Source organism: Apus apus, chromosome 13, assembly GCF_020740795.1.
Source record: "Apus apus isolate bApuApu2 chromosome 13, bApuApu2.pri.cur, whole genome shotgun sequence".
NCBI classification, from domain to species: Eukaryota; Metazoa; Chordata; class Aves; order Apodiformes; family Apodidae; genus Apus; species Apus apus.
Window position 1 is genome coordinate 1264365 of NC_067294.1, and position 21327 is coordinate 1285691.

Consider the following 21327-nt stretch of genomic DNA (forward strand, 5'->3'; position numbering starts at 1 on the left):
GAGCTGGGAGACTAGAGTCTCCTGGGCTGAATGGAGTGGAAGAAAGAATTTGTCCTATGATTCCTAGATGTTTCTGAACTGCATTTCCTTACAATTAAGTATAGAACACATTGGCTCAACACAAGCACGACCTAGCAGTATCCTCAGGCCCTGAGACTCATGGTTAATTGATTATGGAGCATGGTTATGCACCCAGACCAGGGGCAGAATCAATCTTCTCAATTGAACTGAGATTTCTTTTCCTGTCGCTGTGGGGTAGAAAAAAATTGAATGCTAGAAATTAATATGCTAGTCATTTCAGAGTGATCAGGAGTTAAAACTATTCCTTTCTGAAACCCAGCTGCTTCTAACGTTTTTGGAGCCTCCCTGTTCTGCCCGGGGTGCTGCTCTGCGTCCCCGCGCCTGGCAGAGCCAACAGCGCTGCGGGAGCTGCAGCAGGGACCCGCAGCCAGCCGCGTTTCTCAGGACATCCCCTCGGTGTCACCCTGCGGCCAGGCCTGCCCGCGGGCTGCAGCAGCTCGGGGCGGGGGGTGCCCCGTGGCAGGACAGGCCTGGATCAGTCACCCCCCCTTCCTCACCTCAGCGCAGCCATCCAGCCCGCAGCAGCCGCTGCCCCGCCGCGCACAGCCACGGAGGGGTTGTCTCCGTTACAGGCCGTTCCGCTGCTGGTTTCAGGTATTTAAAACATATCCCTTCTGAGAGAAAAAAAAAAAGATACAAGTTTCTAACGGAGAGGCAGGCTCACTGCAGGGCTCTGGCTGAGGGAGGCGAGCAGCAGCGGCGGGGGCTGCGGGGGCCGGGCCTGAGGGGACAGCGGGCGCAGCGCCATGTCCCAGCGCTGCGGGGCTGGCGGAGAGGCCAGCGGGAGCGGGCTGCACGGGGCGGGCAGCGCGGGGCCCGGGAGCCGGGCCCAGGAACCGGGCCGGGCCGGGCCGGGTTGAGGCGGGAGGAGGCGAGGCGGGAGGAGGCGGACAGCGCGGCCCTCCCGGCGCGCCCGCTCTGGCCGCAGGAGGGTTCGCTCTCTGTGGTGGCCGCTCCGTCCCCCAATGGGAGGGGGCGGCGGACGCCATGGCCCGGCATGCACCGCGGCACGCGCCTCACTTCCCGGCCGGGCCGCTAAGATGGCGACTCCCATGCACCGCCTCATCGCCCGCAGACAGGCGTGAGTGGGGGGACGCCGGGGGGACCGTAGGTCAGCCGGAGCGAAGGGAGGCCCGCCGGGCAGCCGGCTGAGGGCAGGGGGCTGCGGGCCCGGAGCAGGGCCAGCCGCGAGTCCGGCCGAACGCTCCCTGAGGGCACAGCTCCTGGCTGGGGCTCTGCACCCGGGCAGTGCGCTCGTCTGTGAGGAAACCGCGCCGAAATGGGGCGGGGGTGCCGTGAGGGGAGTGCCAGCGGGGTGGTGGAACAGGGGAGGGAGGGGTCGAACCGTGGCGGTTGGTGTTGGCAGCGCCCTGGGCAGGGGCGGCCTGGAGGGGCCGTGGGTCTCGGTGTCCGGCCTGTGCTGCGGGCTTCGCGGAGCTGCAGCCTGGGCTTCTGAGCCGTCAGGTTAAGAAAAACATAAGTTCGGGGTTCGTATATTTACTGCACCGTAAAAGAGAGGCAAGAAAAATGATAAAGCGGCCTTTACTCAGCTATGGCTGCTGCACTGAAATAATTTTCCCAGTGCCTAAGGAACCTGATTACCCGACACTGAAATGAGGGAAAGCCAACATTTTTGCTCCTTCATGTAAAGTACAGCAAGCAGCTGTAGCTCACTGTCATGGATTGCTTGTGTTGGCATTTCTGTAGTTTGTTGATTTGGATGTTTATTTTTCATCCCTAGAATAATTTATATCTTGTGTTACAATTTTTGGAGTGTGTTTGGTTTTTCGTGTGATCATTAAGAGTCAGAATATTGATAATACCTGCATTCTCTTTTTTATTATTCAGTATAATTTCTTTGATATTTTCCAAGGAAATGTTACTTGGAATTTCAGAGTACTCATGGAATACTTTTCTTTCAAGTTCCTCTTTTATGAGGAGTCAAGGTATGATTTCTTACAGTTCTTGTGAAGTCTCTCAAGTGCTTGGTGGGCCTGTGCTGAATTGTACCCCAGCTAGTCTTGGCTCCTAGGTTGTGGTCATCAGTGTCTGTTTTCATTAGTGTTGAAACTTGTTAGTGCTGATTTGGTGTTTATGGATCTGTAGTTGTTGAGTTATTTTGACCTGTGTTGGTGGCAATTCCTTATATTGCTTTTAGGGCTTGATCTTGTCATTTTAGCTTGCATAGAATTGTCAGCCCTGGTCATGTGAGTAGTACTAAAACCCTGGAAATACTGAGTTACATGATTGTGGCTTTAAACTTCCATTCTGTTCCTGTGGAGACAGGTCTGGGCAAGTTTGAAGTAGGAAAAAAAAAAATTCACCTTCTTGGGTTAGTAGGTGGATGGAAGAGGAGGGAGTATCATCATTCTGCTGTGTAACTTGTGTGGCAGAGCCAGAAGTCCAAGGCAAAGCAAACCCTTCAAAGACATTGGGGTTGTTTTCATTGCTAGATGTCCTGCTTCCTGTTCAAGTCTGAGTTAACTGTGCAGCGTAGGCTGCAGGTTGTATTAGTTTTCTAGTGCTGATCCATGTTTCTCAGGCTAGATGATGATAGAACCACAGGATGGTGAAGGCTGGAAGGGACCTTAAAGGCCATCAGGTTCTAACCCCCCTGCATGGGCAGGGACACCTCCCAGCAGCCCAGGCTGCTCCAAGCCCCATCCAACCTGCCCTTCAACACTGCCAGGGATGGGGCAGCCACAGCTTCTCTGGGCAACCTGGGCCAGGGTCTCACCACCCTCATGGTGAAGAATTTCTTCCCTATGTCCAAACTAAATCTTGCCTCTTTCAGTTTAAAACCATTCCCCTTGTCCTGTCACTGCCCTGTCTGGTGGAAAGCCCCTCCCCAGCTTTTCTGTAGCCCCCCTGCAGGTATTATGAAGCCAAATACTCTTTGCACTGAAAAAGCAATGGATGTTCCAAGCAAGATTCCCTTCAAGTTAGAGTAGGACTGTCACAAAGGCTGGAGCTGAAAGAGAAGCAATTCACACCTTGACTTGAAAAGCAACACTCCTTTTGAGAGGAAGACACTGCTGGTCTGATGCTTCATGCTCTCTGAATACCAACTGGGCAGTTTAGAGGCCTCCTCCTAGTTAAGCCAAGGCTGTTACCTTTAGATAGTTTAGAGGGGCTGGCCCTGAAAAATTAGGATTTTGATGTTTGGAAAACATTACAGAAAGTGGAAATAAGTTACAGCAGTTGGGGTGAACTGTACAGGAGCTACAGATCCTGATCCCAGTCCTAGCTCTCGAACTAATGTGTGGTTCTGACCTTGAGCAAGTTGTGTGACCAGTGTCGGAGTTTCCTTATTTGTAAAGGAGGAGGGTCCTGTGAGCAGAGAGCAAAACAGCTGTTGTAAATCTTCAGGGTAGTGGAGTAGGAGCTGGAATATGAAAACCTGAGTTTTCTCCCTTAATTGGCTTCTAGAAATGATCAAGGGATTTTACCACAGAGTAAAAACTGAAGTTTGGATGTAAAATGCTCACCAAAAACTTCAGATATTTGGATGGTACAGAGCAGCAAGTGAAGTCTTGCTTGCTTTACCTTGCATAAGGGGAGCCAGAACCTGATTATGATGAACCCTTCTGCCAGGCTTTAATTAATCTTGGTAAATTGAAAGAACCCGCAACCAAGATAATTTCTGGTTTAGCTGCTCAGAATCCTAGACTGTCTGTGAGAATTTGGTTGTTTGCTCCTTATATTAAATCCTAGGATTTGGAAATGAAGCTGCCTGCTTTTACCTAACAGTGTTCTACAAGATAATTACCTGACCCAGGCCAGAACCATGTGCAATTACTGGACAGGAACACATTGTACACAGTGCAATCGTTCCCAGGAACTCTTGTACAATTCTGTCATGCTAAAAGCTGCACCAATTAGGCTGATCAAAATGTGATTTTGATGATAGGGTGAATCTTGGTTGGCTGGCAGAGAATGGTCCTAGAAGCATTTTTCAAAATGCTGAAGTTGTTTACAGTTTTAGAAGGGGTGGGAAATTACAGGATCTGGAGAGTGCAAGGCAGGCTGACCAGCAGCTGGGATACACTGGGATTCAGGCACAGTTGATAAGCATGGTGACAGCTGATGTCATAGCTCAGCACTTGCTGCTTTAGCAGAAGAAGACTTAAAGCTGAAGCTCTGGAACAGAGGAAAAGTCTCTCTTTGTTCTCTTTTATAAGTACTTGTTGTGAGAATGCTTTATTAAATGGAAATGTGTTTGCCTAAATTCTGTTACTGTTCTTGTCCTGATTGAAAACTCCCAACAGCTAAGGCATTCATGAATGTCTGGTTTAATGGTAACTACACACACTGCTAAGAATCTGTATGATAAACACATTTTTTCAATAGGTAGAAGAGATTTGGAATCAGTCACTTAAGTGATTCTGCACTTTTCCAGGGAGGCAAACAAGCAGCATGTGCGATGTCAGAAATGTTTAGAGTTTGGACATTGGACCTATGAATGTACAGGGAAGAGAAAATACCTGCATAGACCTTCAAGGACAGCCCAATTAGCACAAATTCTTAAAGAAAAAGAAAAGCAACTATTGCTGCAACAAAGGTAAGAATAAAAAATGTTTATTAATGAGAAGGTTATTTTGTGTGTGGGCAGAGAGGCCTGATGTGACAGCAGAGGAGGAATAATGGATCAGAGTGCTGAGATCCTGACTTCAGTGGAAGCCTATCAGCTTGTATTCAGAGTGACATAAAGTGTTTGATTTTGAAATTAATTTTGATCCAGTAAGTAATTCTGAAGCAATTGTAATCCCCTGGTGTTGTAGATAAGACACCAGCAGTGCTCAGGCTCTAAAACTGGCTCCTTTTGGGAATGGGATTTAGGAGAGTTCTTCAGAAACTCAAGACTTTTAAGACAAAGATTGAGTTTAAGACAGATTATTTCTTTGTTTCTTCCCTGCCCTATTTCTGCTGAATTCTGCAGTTTAACATGGGAGTACAGTGCTTTGAGGGTGAACTAGCTTGTCACCTGCCCATTGTGCCTGTGTGTGTGTGTGTGTGCAGGGTAATTTTAATGGGTAAGAGTTGGAGGCCTGTCCAGTGTGTCAGGAGGGGAGATTATTGAGCTGTAAGTCTTAACACCCCACGGTGCAAGGGGCATGTGGGGTGAAAAATCAGCTCATAAAGGGAAGACTTAGGTGGGAACAGTTTTTCATCCTGGTTAAATTGGGCTGGATTCATACTGGTTGCATAATCATAAGCTTTCTGAAGCTCCTTAACTGTGTCATGAGGCATCCAGTTCCTTAGGTGCCAATGTTACACTTTCAGGGATGAAGCTTATTCTTCATGGAAAGAGCAGGTTCCTAGGTCAGGCTTGGACGTTTTGCATGGCTTGCTTTGGAAGGTTACTCCTTGCCTGCAGAGTTGTCTCCTACAGGTCTGCTTCTGAGTATTTGTATCCTCATCTTTAAAGATCTGATGATGAATCATTAACCAGAAGGCAAACATAGTCTAATAAGGTTAATGTTTACTTTTTTACAAGAACATAGAAGACTTTTCAGCACTGACTCACTTCAGCAGTTGTTCCAGGATCCCTCTGTTTGCCCAGTATTGGCCCCACGATTCTGATGGACATTGAAGAGGCTCCTCTAATTGGTGTCAGCAAAGCCCACTGCCTGTCCTGGAGTGGGAGCTGGGAGGGGATGACAGGGGAGAAGACACAAATTCCTTGGTGATGATACTGCATGGAACCAAAACCAGATGCCTCAGTCATCACGATGGTTCTGCAGACAGTGTGGTGCCCCGGGAGAGACCACCAAGGTTCATGAAGCAGATGACTGATCTTCAGAGGGTTGCAGTGGCCAGTTTCTGTCCTGATCCACAGGCTGAACACTAGAGGGAGGCACAGACCTGTGCTTGGCAGCCCGGGTTGCACACATGCTGAATTAATTAGACATGAGGAGTCTCTTCTGGAGTCTTTCTCCACGCAGACTGCTGTCTGATTTCTGAATGAAATATATTTGCAGTTGTTACTTTTAGTTCTGTGTATCTAAGATGGCTTCCAATAATAGGTTTCAGTTGAGGCAAAAGTCTCCTGGTTCATGAAAGTACATAACAACTGCTTCACACATCAGTGGCACATTAAGGGTGCTGTAAGTATATGATGAGGGGCTACTTGAATGCCACACGTCTGTTCCTGCTTGAATGATGTGCTGTGTATTTGCAAAGGATTGGGAAGAGCAGGTGACTGGTACATTTGACTGAGAATTAAAAAGACTTTATAAAAAAGCCACCACAAACTCGTAGTGTTTTCTTAAAGAAACTTTCTTCTATGTCTTTAACCACTGAATGTATGAATACATGGGAACTGGAGAGATAAATAGCTGGAAAGCATTGGTATAAAGAGCTTATCTATGTCTTTTTGTGCTTTAAATACATGGTGAAAGCTCCAGATTAATTCAGTATTCTACCCTTTGTTTCAGTTAATTCAGTTATTGCTAAATATGGTCATACTGAACTTTTTTGGTATGCTTTTCCCATCCCAAAATGTTCTTGCCCATATAATATGAAGAAAGGAGTAAACCAGGAGAAAGCATACTTAACATGGGAAGTTAGAGATGAAATGCTGTTTTTGTTGTTTTTTTTTCCCTGGTTTGTAGGTATTGTTGTTGTTCTGGTTTGAATAGTGACTGAAAATAGGTGCCAAGTGACCTTTGGGCAGTGTGGCCCCCTGCCAGAGGGATACCAGTCTTCCAACATCAAACTCGTCTCCACTGTGCTGCTGTTTATTGAATTTTCCTGCTGCATTAATCAAAACCATTGTTTTTTTCCCTCCCCCCCACCCACTAATTAGCACTGGAGAAAGTACTGCAGAAAGGAAGACCAAGAAAAAAAGGTATGTGGGCAAACTGAGCAGCTGTTGGAGGTGGGATCTTGCACTGGGGATTGCAGCAGGGGGCTGGGAAGGGATGTGGAGGGAAGTCAACATTGCAAACACAGATCTGACTTCACTGCCTTCAGCCTGGTGCAGGCATTTGGAGAATTTCTACACCTCCCTGTCCAAAACCTCTAAATTCTTTGTCCCCTGCTTTTCTTCTCACTAATTGTCCTATCTCTGCGTGATCTTGCTTCAATAATAAAAATCCTCCTAGATCTGCCTGAAGTTCATCAAGTGTATTTTAAGCAATTGTGCAAGAATTGCACCCTGCTTTCTGGTCTGGAATTGCTCTACCTGCCCATCTTGCTCTTCCTTTTTTCTCTGAAGCTTTGTCTAGAGAATGAAATAAAGCATCTAAAACCCCCCAAACCAAACAAAACCCCTCCAATCTCAAACAAAAACAAAATCCAGGAAATTAATCTCCCACTCACCTCTGAGCTCTAAACCAATGCAAAACTGAGAAGAATAAAAAGATTTATTGGGGAGGAGGTGGTTTGGTCACTTTTTCCTTGACATTTTAAAGCTCTCCCAGGATTGAATTGTTATCCTGTGTTTATGCAAGCACCAAATCCATCAATATAAATTCCTTTCTGGGTAGTTTGCTATTTATATTTTTATTATGATGCAGGAAGAATTAAATGCAGAAAAATTCAGCAAAGGATTGCCATTGAATAGATAAGTTCCAGATTAAAAAAAAAAAAAGCAAAAGTGAGGTTTCTGGCAGTAGTGAGCACTAACCTTTTACATAGTGTGTGTGTGAGTGTGTTTTGATATAAACAGTAATAAGTAAGCTACAGGCTTAACCAGAAAAACAGGAACAGGCAGAACAGCTGTTGTACAATCTTGTGACCTCAGGTGACACTGAACTCTCTGGGTGCATGTTCCCATACTCCATTCTTGGGTTGTTAATTGAAAGCCCATTTTATGCTTGGATCACATCTAAATCTACCTGTCTGAAGGGTAAAATCATGTCTTCAGTCACCTTTTGTTTTTTTTCAGGCACCCAGCTGTAGTTCTGCTGGAGATGTAGATTTGATTTAAGTGGCATGTTTAAAACACCTGGGGTTGTTAGCTGATTGCAGTAGAATTAGAAAGGACAGCAGGTCTTGGGAGAGGGGTGACAGCACATACTCCAAAATGCATTTCTGAGTGCTGTTGGGTTGACTTGGTGGGAAGTGGGGTGAATTGGTACCTGTATGTGTTGTTTGGAGAAAGATCTGTGGGAGAATTTAATTGGGCTTTCTTAGTATTCATGTTGCCTTAATGAGATAATTGCCTTGTTCTTGGTAACAGCCTCAGTAAGGGCTAAAAATGAAAATTAATTTAAAAAAAATATGAAGAGGATACAGGAATTCACTTTGCTGTGTGCATAATTCTGTCTTTATCTTGGACTGTTGCCACTGCGGCTCCTCCACCCTGAAAACATGAGCACTGTGCAGTGGTAGGTCACTTGGGTTCCTCTGCCAGCAGTAATCTAAGAACAGTTTCTGCTGGGTACAATTCTGACATCTGTGAAATCACTGCTGGAACTTCCACCAACTTCTGCATTGCCAGAATTTCTCTCCTCGTTGGAGTGGAGTCCTGGGAACTGATCTTTGTTAATTTCACCCTGGAGCTTTAGTAGTGCAGGACATTCATACTTCTGCAGCCTTGCTCTTGTGTTAGCCAAGGCAGTAAAGACACTCATCATTCCTGTGAACAGGATCCTCACCAGCTTTCAGACTGAACCTTCTTCTGCAGTGCTGTTGTAGCTTCCTCCACTTTGCCATGCTTAATGGCCAAAATGCATTTGCTTGTTATTAGAAGGGGGGAGGGGGTGGAGGGTGGGAATTTGTCTTAGATCATAGAATAGAATCATAGAGTAGAGCTATTCAGGTAGGAAAAACCCCTTGGAGTTCAACCATCATCCCTGCTCTACAAAGTTCTCCCCTAAACCATGTCCACCAACACCACATCCAAATGATTCTTAAACACATCCAGGGATGGTGACTCAACCACCTCCCTGGGCCTGGAAGTGTTCAGACCAAATAACTTATCTTTGGATTACAACACAGTACAAAGAACACTGTGTGATGGGTGCTGTCTCTTGCAGGCCTGGTCTCATCTGTCTCTTTGTTTCCTTTCAGATCAAAAAGTGTGACCAGTTCCAGCAGCAGCAGTAGTGACAGTTCAGCTAGTGATTCCTCATCTGACAGTGAAGATTCTTCTACCTCCTCTTCTTCTGATGACAGTGACAGTGACGAGAGCTCCTCCACTTCCTCATCTTCTCCATCCTCGAGTAGTAGTTCCTCTTCTTCAGAGTTTGATTCAGATTCTAGTTCCTCCAGCAGCAGCAGCAGCAGCACAGACAGTAGCTCTGATGATGAGCCACCAAAGAAAAAGAAGAAGAAATAGCCTGGTATGGTGCAGAACTGTTGTTTAGGGAATGATAACACCCTTCAGAGATGTTCTGAGCACGTGGTTGCCAAACAGTTCAGCTGGTCAACATTTCTACTGCTAAAACTTTCTAAATGTTTTGCATAGTTTGTTCATAGGACATGAAAGGTATTAAATGGCACGTTGAGACTTGCTGAAAGAGTATTTTTGTGGTTTATCCTTTTATGGAAAATTTAACTTTTTTAGTTCAAAACTCTATCATCAGATTTGTTTATAAGAGCTAAGGTCCAGAAACCTGGATGTTTACATGCTGGGAAGCTAAAGCTTTTTGCTGCAGGTCATGCTGTGCATCGTGTGCTTGCTGCTCTGTTGCTGCCACTTAGAGAACCCTCCAGGCTGTCAGAAGCAGAAGTTTCACACTGCTGGCTGGGGAGCACTGCCATTCTTGAACCTGAATGCATCATGTGGCACACAGAGGGCCTTCCATCTCACTGTTAACAAATGTATTATGTGCTGCTGAGCTTTTCTCTGATGGCTTTTCCTGATGCTTCCAGGTCGAGTCTTAACTGCGACATAGAACCTTGGGTAGTGTTTGTTTGTTAGGGATCAGTATCCTGCTTGTACAGAGGCTTTGGTCTGTTCAGCTCTCCTGTCTCCTTAGCTCATGTGTTTGTGGTGTTCTATGAGACACAGAGTGTCTCTTGCAGCAGTGGCTGGGTAAGGAAGGGGAGCAGTGCACCGTGGAAGAGTTAGGACTGATGCTGCTTGGGAGTTCCATCTTTGTGCCTTTTTTTGTAAATTAAATGTATCCTAGTGAGAGAAGGGCTTGAGTGGGTGTTTTTCAGAACTCCATTAGCTTTCCATATAGAATATGGTCAGTAAAACCAGTACTATTAAACAAAAAATGGGCACTACTTTAAAGGATATAGGAATAAGGCTACTTTGGATGCTCAGTAAGAAAGAGAGTCTCCTTTCAGTAGAGGTCCCAAAGGGACCTTTTTGATATTTTTGCAAAAAATTGCTGTGTGATGCAAGATGACCAATCCGTGGTGACTGGCACCAGGGTCTGCAGGATAATCAGTATTTCTGTCTGATTGTGTGCACGTGTCTGTGGAAATCTGGCATGGGACAGGCACTTTAGTGCAAAATAAAACCCAGCCCCAGCAAAAGCAAAATCCAAACATACTGCAGAACATGGTTGCACATGGAAAGTTCTTTCTTCTTTTGGTGGGTTGAAGCCGTTGGCATTAGTATGTTCATTTGTGATGCAGTCTCCTGAATTTCTTATTGTTGGAGTGCCCTTTTTTGGGGAGGGGACATCACATGTGGAAGAATTCCTAAATATCTTGGTTTAGGCAAAATATAGTAACTAAACTATTTTTTATATTTTTATGGAAAAAGTAGTGTGTAGAATTACTTTTGAATAAACTGTGATTATTTAAATGTTTGAAAATATATATGTTGTGTGTTTTGGTCTGTAATCATCGCTGTGTTTTACAGAAAACTCTGCAGACTGTAAATAAAATCGCCAGAAAAATAAGTCTTCTGGAGTGAATGTACCATTTAATGGGAAAAGTTAATGAATGATGAAATAGTAGTCCAGTTCGTTTGCAAATCCAAGTGTGGTATCTTAGGAGTTGTGTGGGAGCCCTGTGGGATACAGGACTTCTATAGCCTAGGGTTTAGGGCCACCTGGAGAGTTCAGCAAGCCACGTGTGGTGGCTGGAGCGGGGGGTGGCCAGCTTGCTGTTGGTGACATCTCTGTGGGGGTCCCATCAGGGTGGGGGCTCCATGCTGAGAAGCTCCTTGGCCATCCTGGTAGGACCATCTTGGACGTTTGCTTCTTCAGTGCTGCAGGTGTTTGTGTGTGGATGGCTTCATCAGAAGTACCTTGCTCCACACAGAAGTGTTTTCTCCCTGTTAAGTTGTCTCTGCCAATAAGAGAAAAGTTAAAGATTCTTAGACAACTAAATCCTAAAGCTGGTGGTTACATCCAGAGGGCTGGTCCCTTCATCATCTGTTTACTTTGCTGTCCTCAGGCAGCCACATTGGGTCCATTCATAAAGACAAAAGGAAACCCTGGGCTCTGCCTGCAGGAGCTGGAATAAGTTAACGCAGTTAGAGATGATACTGAGGAGACCTTAATTTAATTTCTGGTCTGCCATTGGCTTAGGAGTGGAGATTTAAAGAGCTGGCTCATGGCTTTTACTGGGTATCTATGCCACCGGTCCCAGACCAACCCTAAAAGTCCCTCTGTACTCAGTGTTTTTTTAATTGTTTCATTTCAAAGACAAGATTTTGTAGTGTTTTTTAAATTGTCCTTTCTGTTTTATTTGTCTCTACATACTCTTCTACTACAGAGTAAAACCCACCAGTCTGCCAGGAACCTTTCCAGTTCATGTGTCACATCCAGATTTCTTGCTGGATGCTTTGATTCAAGCTTTTTTTCCAGAGGAGGGGTATTTCTTTAATTACTGTCTTCCAAAGCTCTGGGTTAACTACTAAATATAATTATTTAAAAAAAAGCCTCACTAAATAGAAAGTGTGACATTTGCCAAGGGGTTACCTGAGGCCTGTGAAGCTCTGAGCAGCCTCAATGTACTGCTCCCAATCACAAATAAAGCTGCCACTGCTAATTGAAGGGAAGCAGGGGATGGAGTCTGGTGGAAAAACAGCCTGGGGAAAAGGTGTCGCATTCCAAGGAGAAACAGTGGGAACTGATGGGAGAACTGAGGAAGGGAGAGACAACCTGATCTTCTAGTCCAGGCCTTTATTAAATCCAACAGCTGTCAGCCAGGAACAGGTTTTGGGCGCCTTGGTGAGACTGCACCGTTGCAGTCTGCGGCGGGTTGATGGACTGGTGTGTTTTTTTGCGGGAGGAGGCCTTAATGAATGAGGCTTCTGCTGTCGAATGGGTTTGCTTCATAAAGAAACAGCTCCACACACCGTAGCCCCGTGAGTTTGCTGTAGGAAACGGTATTTATCCAAGCTCCGCCTTTATCCAGAGCGGGGGACGGCAGCTGTGCTGGCGGCAGGTCCGTACAGATGGTTTTGTCGAGATGCTTAAGGGGGGTAATACAAAACGTAACACCAGCATATACATTGACTTTGGCGATTAGTTGTATAAAAACGTCACTGCCGGAGCTCGGAGACATCGCTGGAACTGACGGGAACGGGGCTTTTTTGCAACTTCTTGTTCCTTTCTGTTGTTCCCACCCTGACTGGGCCCCTCTCGGTGTCATGACAAGCTCCAGCTGTGGCCGCCAGCTCGAACAGCTGTGCGGAGACGGGCTGCAGCCGCGGAGCTGCCCCGTGCCCTCCCGCAGCACGGGGGGACCGGTCCCTGCCCGCCCCGCGGGCTGCGCTCTGACACGGGTACTTAGATGTCGGGGCGCGTTACGCGTATTAAAGAAACAAAAACCCAAACCAGAAAAGGATGGTTTACTGTCGGTCACCGCCCTGCTGCCCCTGCCCCGCCTGTTTCAGCCGAATCCCGGGTTTTCCGCCCCAAACCCCCCGGGCCCTGCCCCCCCCCCCCCCCCCCCCCCCCCAGCCCGGGGCGCCCCGAGGCCTCCGGCCCCGCCCACCGGGGGGCGGAGCCCCGGGCCTGGCCACGCCCCCGCCCCGCCGCGCGGGTCACGTGCCGGCGGAGTCCCCCGGCGGCGGGTCACGTGAGGGCGGCGGGGCTGGCGCGCGGGGGCTGCCGGGAGCGCAGGCCGGGCTGCGGGAGGAGCCGCGGGCCCAGCAGCGGGCCCGGGACACGGGCGCTCCGCATCCGCCCCCGCCTCGCCCCGCCTCGCCGTCAGCCCGGCCCCGTCCCGCCATGGAGCGGCGGGACCCCTGGGGAGCCGCCGCCGCCTGCTTGTGAGCCGCTCCCCCTGCCCCGGGCCTCGTCCCCTGCCGGGGCCGGGCCTGCCCCTGCGCGCTCCGGGCTCGCGGGGACTCGGCGGCGGCGCCCTCGCTCCCTTGGGGCTCCTCCTTCACCTCCCTGCCCGCCCCACGGGCCGGTGGCGGCAGCCAGGAAATGGTCCGGGCCTAGCGGAGCGGCGAACGGAGGTGAGCGTGGGGCGGGGGGGCGGGGGGGGCAGCCCCTCCCGCCCGGGCCGGCACCTCCCGGGCCAGATCCCCCGGGCTGCGGGGCGGGATCCCGGCAGCGGCCGCCGTCTGAGCCCCCCGGCTCACTTCGTGGCGAGCTTTCCTGGCCCTGCCAGGCCCGCGGCCCGGTTCCGCGGTGCCGGCGCGGGCCCGGCCCCCCCGCTCGGTTGGGCTCGCCCGTTCCGTGGCGCATCTCCCGCCTCAAGGCGCGGGACCGCGGTTGTTCCCCGCACAAGCCAGGGGGGGGGGGTCACACGGCCGGCGGGAATTGGAGCGGGCTGCGCCGGGTCCCGCTCCCCGCCGGCCCGGCCCGCCGCGTCCCCTCCCTGGAGAGGAAAACCCGGTGAAACGGCCGCTGGGGCCGGTGCGTGCCGAGCTCCGGGCTGTCGGGTTTAATCCTGTTCCAGTAATTGACGTCAGGGCTTTGTTCCTTCCCGTTTGCTCCCTGCGATCGAGGCCTTGAGCCGCTCCCGGGATGGGGCGGGAGGGCCCCGTGGAGGTGCTGCCGGAGGTGAGAAGGGGCCGGGGCTGCGGGGTTGTCGTGTAAAGCACGTCCCGGAGGGCGGTGGGGGGCTCTGTGGTCGCCCCAGCCGTCCCTCTGGGGGCCAGGCAGAGATCTGCTTTTGGGTTTGTTGGTTTTCTTATTTCTTTTCTTCCAATGAACAAAACAAAGCAAGAAAACGTTAAGAGGTGTGACACAGGTACTGGTGCTTGCGGTTGCCATGTCTTTGATTCACTTCTTGAAGTGAGAAAGGGGTTAACTGCATTTTGGGGGAGAACTGAGAGTGCTTATACCTGTGTCTCAAATACAGCCTGAAAAGATGATGATGCTGTAATGCAAAGAGAGCTCCAGTTAGCAGGTGTGGGGCCCTCTGTTTCACCAGCCCATCTCCTTGGCTCATTGAGGCCTTGTTTGATCGTTTACTTACGAAGGCTCAGAGGGTTTTCCATGTTCCCATGTTTCCACTGATGTCAGACCTCCCACTTGCCTCTGCATCAGCCCAGCAGGCACTTACTCAGCATCAGTCTTTGAGATTAACTTGTTCTGCTCGAGTCTGTTCTGTCACCTCACTGCCAGCTCCCTCCTCCTTCCTGACCTTCCTCTGGTGGTACATTCCTAGTTCCTTACAGTTCTTTAGAATCTCTGAACACTGGCACAGGGTGTTCTGCAGCCCGGGGGCGCTATTGCGAAATAGGGTCTGGTCAGGCACTTTGGAGGAGTGGTTAGAGATTGATTTGTCATTTTGTTATCTCCTCTAATGAGAGAAACATTACTAAACTCCCAGGGCTGCTGTTGTGCCCTGTGCCTCAGCAAGGTGTGATAGTCTTAGGTAGTGCTGTGCATGGGTGATACACAAGTTGTACAGCAGCTCATAGTGGTTGTTGTGCAGTTCCTGTTGGTCAGTAACAGGACCAACCCTTTGGCATTATTCATATCTTGCGTTTATTCGTGTATCAGTGTTCATTTTTATTATTTCCTAACTGCTATACTGGGTATTGGTAGCTTTGTGCAAGAGCAAGCTCACCTCTGTTGAACAGTTTTAGTCATGAAAGATAATAGTGAATTTCAACTCCAGTCTCAAAAACAGTTTCAGGTCCCTGACACCTGCTTTAAATATCTCTGCTCTTCTCATTTTGTGACTTTTCTCCTGGGTCTCAAACATTGAGAGAGTGAGACTGAGCCCCTGAGCAGATGTTTTTGTTCAAGAAGGCACACAGCAACCACAAAAGAAAGTAGTTCCTGTTGGTGTGCTTTGTGTTCTTCCCAGGTAGAATTATCTCCACTTGATAAAACCTCAGTGAAATATCACTTGGGTTTCTAGGTTGTCTTTTTGGGGAGCTGGAACATATAAATGCTTTTGCATGGTTCTGGCCCAGCTCTTTCATGAGAAGATGCCACATTTGTGTCTGCAAAACCCACACACTTGGGGTTGTTCAGGTTTTGTAGCTGAATAGTTGCAGCAGCAGTCTGTCCTGATGGTGCAGTGGGTAGGTAGTAGGTTGGCACATGTGTGCTAGTTCCTCCTCCCTTCTCTAGCTCACAGCTGCTGCCAAGGATTTTCTGCTGCACTTGGTTTCCACTGTGGTTGCTCCTGGATGTTGGATGTGACTAAAGACATCGTGACTGGTGTGTTACTGAGGGCAGCTGGCAGCAGCTTTTGAGGCAGGCAGGGGACTCTGTGGCTGAGTGATGGTGACACTGCTGTTGTCCCCCCTGTATTTTCAGTGCTGATGAGGGTTGCTGTAACTGCCCATATCTGCTTCCGATGTCTCCTTTCCTTCCTGCTCATCCTTTTGTTTTGTGAGGTTTTGTAATCATTGCTACTCTTACTCTTTGCTCCAGATCAACAGAAATCTACAACATTGAGAGTAGAGTTATTAACCAGTGATACCTGTGGCTGAGGCTGAATCTGGAGAGCTGAGACATGAAATCAGCACCTGTCCTGCAGGCAGGTTGTGCCCTCGCTGGGCATGTGGAAGGAGTACAAGCATCTTTCAGGAGGCTGCCTCTGCCAGCAGCAACGTGTGTGTAGAGCTGGGAGGAAAGTTACTTTTGAAGTGTTGTATTTTGGGTCTTCCTGTCTGAGAATGTAGAAACACTATTGGGATTTTTATGACTTTGAGGTTTCTTCTCTGTTGCAGTAATTGTTCCTGGCCACATAATTTCAGATTGTTACTCACGTGTGGTTTGTTCTACAGGCATATTTCCTTTCCTTGGTGTTGTAGGCTCATAGTTACCTTCAGCAGAGGCTGAGAAGTAACGAAGCTTGAGTCCCCCTGTCTTGTCACTCTGTTGTAACCTGTCATGGCATTTGTATCAAGACAGAAGTGATGTTGAGGTCTCCTCTGCCTAAGCAGTGAGGAAACGTTCCAAGCTGTGGGGAGGTGGAGAGGCCCTGGGATGAATAGTGACTGTCTGGAAATGACTCAGGAAATGTTAACAGATTCCATTTAGATAGAGGAGGGTTAGATGTATGTAAAATAGATTGCTGTGTTATAAGAACTCAGGTTCATAGAATTGCAAAACTAAAGATGAAAGAATTTATCTGACAATTAGTCTTCTCTCACAGGATTCTTCCTTCTCTACAGTTACTAACGACTAGGAGGATGCTCTCCAGATTGTGATATGATTTGGGTCTTGTTGCTGCTTAGGAAGTAGGAGTGCCTGGGCTCCTGCTCCTTCCTGTCCTAAAACTTTTCCCCTAAGCTTAGCCAGCCTGAATTTTTAATGAAGCACTCTTCTCTTACTGTATCTTTTTCTTTTATGGGAACCCAGCTTTATTCTCCTTTTAGGCACTTGAACTAGATGCACATATTCCTGTTGAATTAAGGATTCCCATTTCCAATAACTGCATCACTGCTTTGTGCAAGGAAAATCCAGTGCTGTGTGTGTAGAGGTGCCTGGCACAGCACAGCTGCAGCGTAGCACGACTCGCTTCCTTCCCTGACTCTGTGCCAGCTCCAGACTTGCCATCCAAAATTCCATTTTCCCCATAGCTGTGATACGGTTTGCCTCATGCACTCGTGTCTAGTTTGGTGTCTGCCATCTCCCTAGACTCTCAAGTTCTTACTACTTTCCAAATTTCTTTCTCAAACTTATTCTTTCCAACCTCTTTTTTTCCTTGAGGTAGTGAACTGTATTTTCTTCCCAAGTGCGTTTGCTTGTAGTTCTACAAGTTGTCATGTCTCTTGTTTGTACTTGATTCATTAATTCTTGCTGATCAATGTAAAACCTAGTTTATTAACTGGCAGTGGTGCCAGGTACTAACTGGAGAAAGAAAAAAACAAAAAAATCTCTTTGTGCTTGGTACTGTACAAGCACTGAATAAGAAGTTCTTGCTCTGAAGTCTTGAACTAATTTTCTTCTGTTAACAGCTCGTTAAGAAAAGTGTTTCTGCACTTCTCTCTACTCAGCTGTGGTACCCAGTCCCAAATACTCCTCACCAGACACCTCACAGCCCCTTTTATTGATCTTTCCTTATTATAGTTCATCTTGGCTTTTATTTGTGTTGTGACAATTATTGGCAATTTACTTGAACATGTTGCTGTCCTTGTTTTATAATTAGACAAATGCAGAATATACTTCTACTAATATTGTAGCCCTGTGATGATCATGCTTTCCAGGACAGGCTGTTTTATCATTCCATATCCCTCCCAGTGGATAGCTGCACTCCTGCAGCCTCACAGCAGTTCATTCCCAATACTGCACTGGGGGCATGAATACTGTAGTAGACAACAGGCTGGAGTGATACTTCTCTTCAGTGTTAGCACCATGTTTGTTTTCCTGCAGAGGATTGATATCTCCCCATTATCCGAAGTTTCCAAGAGCAGCTTTTGGCCTGGGCTCAGGACTCCTCAGCTTTTAAGTTTGGTAGTTTATTCATAGAGGGGCAGGAGGGAGCCCTGGAAATGCATGTGTCCCTGCTGAAACTCCTTGGAGAAGCTCTCCTGGGACTGGAAGTAGTGTCGGAGAATGTATCAAACCAAAATGGATCCCTAAACTTTGTGCTCTTGAAACTCCGTAACTTTTACTGGATGTGGTGTTAAAATGAGAAGGTGCCCAGGTTTGGGGTGCTGTGGCTTTGTGGTCTCCTGGAAGTGGAGGTGAGTGCTTGGGATCTCACTGTATTTGGATTACAGAGCATTTGTTTTACATATGTTTTCCAATTTTAAGGAAAAAGTGATAGTATATTTAGTTTTTAGACCCAAACATTAGGAAAATTGTATTTCTAAGCAGTGACCAATTAAAAAGTACTCTTCAGACAGGAAAAACTGTTTACACTTGTCCTTAGCTCAGATTCCAAGATATCCCCAAGGTAAATGGCTCCCTGTTAGATACTTTCCTCAAGTTTTGGTTCCTGCTGAAATTCCCTGGCCTTGAGCACTGTCTCTCTCCTTTTCCAGTTGCAGCGTGGCAGGCACATGCAGCTTCTCACTTGGAGGGCTGAATGGTGCTCTGGGATCAGGCTGTGGTGTGAGGACTGGAAGTGTGTTCCACATGCAGAAACCAACTCAATGCCAGGACAGCAGAGCTGGGGATTTGTTGCTCTTGCAGCTGCCCACAGTGTGCAGGCAGCGAGGTAGCAGGCACCTACCCAGAGATAGACACGTACTCCTAGATAAATGTACAGCCACCCTGGAGCCTTATAAGGCAATGTTAGTGTGACTGGTCCTCCAGCATCAGAAAATCTGGAAACAAGTTGCAATAGTTTCATTTACCCAGGCAGGCACTTTGAGTTGGGGATTTTTTCCTCCTGTGCTTTTGGGCTGTGTGGAACAGTCAGAAGTGTTGAGTGCACTTTCCTTAGGGGAATCCTGGTTCAAGGGCCTAGTTATAAATGATCCAAGGGCTGGAGCAGCTCTGCTCTGGAGACAGACTGAGAATGTTGGGGGTGTTCAGCCTGGAGAAGAGAAGGCTCCACGGAGACCTTAGAGCACCTTCCAGGGCCTGAAGGGGCTCCAGGAAAGCTGGGGAGGGACTTGGGACAAGGGCAGGGAGGGATGGGACAAGGGGAAACGGATTAAAACTGGAAGATGGGAGATTTAGGTTGGACATTATGAGGATATTTTTTAATGTGAGAGTGGTGAGACCCTGGCCCAGGCTGCCCAGGGAAGCTGTGGCTGCCCCATCCCTGGCAGTGTTGAAGGGCAGGTTGGATGGGGCTTGGAGCAACCTGGGCTGCTGGGAGGTGTCCCTGCCCGTGCAGGGGGGTTGGATCTAGATGATCTTGAAGCTCCCTTCCCACCCAAACTGTTCTATGATTCTGTGATTTCTCTTGGTTGTCTGCAATATTTTTATATAAATTATGCTTCAAAATACCAAATGTGAACTTCTGTGTGTGTCACTATCTCTGCTAACAGAAAAGCTCAGTAGCTGATCATAGTTGTGCACCTTTGTATATTCACATGCACTTCTTTTTGTTTCTGTGTTTAATTTAATTTCCAGAAGACATTAAAGAGATTTCAATTGTGGAAGTGCTTAAATGGTTTTAATTAGGCTTTGATGTGCACAAATCATTAAAGTGAGTAGGATGAGGAGATAAGAGTCCACAATTCTCTTTGTATAGTTTGACTGCAGAGCAACTAAGGGAGTATTTTCCCTGTAGGGAAGGGTAAAACCAAACCAAAAAAAGCCACATCAAAATGGGAATTTAGTTTTTCTGGGATGTTGTGTTTTGTGGGTAGAGAAGTAACCAGAGTTTCTGGAAAAAAAAAAAAAAATCAGAATGGTGCCAATCTCATTTTGCAGTGTTCCATTCCTGTTAGCATAAGCATTTCCTTATTTAAAGATAATTTCAACATTCCTTGTTCAAAGTTCAAATCTGAAAACATGAGCCATTAAGATGAAAATTTCAGAAAAATGGAGTATGGAGAAATGTGTTAAAGGACTTAATGGAGGAACATGTTGTAAATTTTATGTAGCAGGTTGGACTGTGTTTTGGCATAAATAAGAATAGTAACCCAATGGAAGTTGCTGTGATGGAAAAATGCTTGGTTTTACAAAGGTGACTTACTGTTTTATCTTTGTAACTTCAAGGGCCTTGAGGCATGAAGATTGGCCAAGATGAGATAAACTGATCCTTTTCCTATCTCATGTCTTTTTTTTTGATGTGCTGGTTGGTCCTGTATGGAGAAGAGCTTACTGGTAGTTTTGTATGTGTGTATTTCAAGTAGGTTTTTGTATATTTGGGTGGAGTTTCAGTTTGTTTGAGACTTACCATTAAACTTTCCAGTTCCCAGGTGGTTTGTATGTCAGTGACTTGTCCTGGCTGCATGGCCACAGTTTCTGCTCCATCCAGGGCTGGAAAGGGACTGGTGAAGTTTGGGCACCACCGCTTGAATTTTGTCCTTATGATGCTGATAGGATCAGTTAGCATCATTAAAACGTGGATCTAACATGGTGAAAACTGTAGTGTAGATAGCCTTTAAAAGATGAAGGGTAAAAAGATTTTTCCTGGAGCAATGATTACTTCTGCTGAAATATCTGCACCAATTATAGTTAATGAGAGGGGAAAAAAAAACCAAGAAAAGTTATTACTGTGACATGTTATTAGCCCATAATTACCAGAAATGTGTTTTACTAGGAGAGAGTTTTGACAAGTAATTTTCTGCTTAAATTTGTTAGTCATTAATAACCTCCTAAAAAAAGGACTTTTCTATCTTAATTTTCTCCAGTTCCCTCTTTTTAAGAAAAAAAAAATGCATTTTATGACTGCATGAAGAAAGATCCTCATGGAATGGATATTTAAAGGTGTTTTCATGGTGTCCTCTTTATGTACCAAATTGGCCCAAATAACTTGTGCCATTTTTTGTTTGGGGTTTCTTGTTATTAACTGAAGCTGGTTTGTCCACTGTACCCCTGGAAGCTTCAGCATTGAGAAAAGTTTGTGTCCTTTCTGTAGCTCTGGAGAGGAGTTTTGTCCGAGAACAGAGAGGTTATCAGGTGTAAGTTGGTAACATACCAAGGTGCTGAGGGTCTGTGTATGGGCTGAACTGGCTGTTGCACTGAGCGTTTGGGAATTCAGCTGCATTTTGGCAATGCTGCTTGTGTTTAACATCTTGCAAGGAAGAAGTTGAACTTCTTTCTCTAGCGGCAAGATTCGTTGTGTATCCCTGACTTTGAGTTATGTAGGTTGTTAATGATTGCAGTCTCAACGTCAAGTCCTTTAGCTTACAGTTAAATATACGTTAGGAGCAGCGGTTCAAAACCAGCTTGCTCAACACCTTTACTGGTTTTTCAAATGCAGAAGTTAAGTTTTTGGTCTGAGTAGCCCAAAAACTGTTTACAGTTCTTCTGTGAGAGATACTTCATAGCTGTTACTGTTCACCAGGGTCACACGCATCTCTGGTGTAACTGGCAGGTCCTCAGATGATGGTGGGTT

General features: G+C 47.0%; 2 protein-coding genes across 5 annotated transcripts in view; both read left to right on the top strand.

Annotated features, from left to right (window-relative positions):
- The first annotated feature begins 1078 nt into the window (after window positions 1-1078).
- ZCCHC10 (zinc finger CCHC-type containing 10) lies at window positions 1079-10889 on the top strand. Of its 2 annotated transcripts, none has more exons than XM_051631336.1 (4): window positions 1079-1162; window positions 4481-4642; window positions 6890-6931; window positions 9100-10889. In XM_051631336.1, exons 1-4 carry the CDS (start codon window positions 1122-1124, stop codon window positions 9365-9367), a joined length of 513 nt encoding a protein of 170 aa, XP_051487296.1. In that variant the 5' UTR covers window positions 1079-1121; the 3' UTR covers window positions 9368-10889. The 2 variants fall into 2 exon arrangements, with proteins under 2 accessions (XP_051487296.1, XP_051487295.1); XM_051631335.1 differs by lacking the exon at window positions 1079-1162 and adding an exon at window positions 1445-2027.
- Window positions 10890-13036: 2147 nt separating this feature from the next.
- Window positions 13037-21327, top strand: part of AFF4 (ALF transcription elongation factor 4) — a 49836-nt gene continuing 41545 nt past the window's right edge. For 2 of the 3 annotated variants that reach the window (XM_051631166.1, XM_051631168.1), the window contains exon 1: window positions 13037-13405. The gene's annotated coding sequence lies outside the window, so the exon portion shown is untranslated. Of the gene's footprint in view, window positions 13406-13932; window positions 13956-21327 lie in introns of those variants that run through there. The other variant, XM_051631167.1, reaches the window with a different exon arrangement.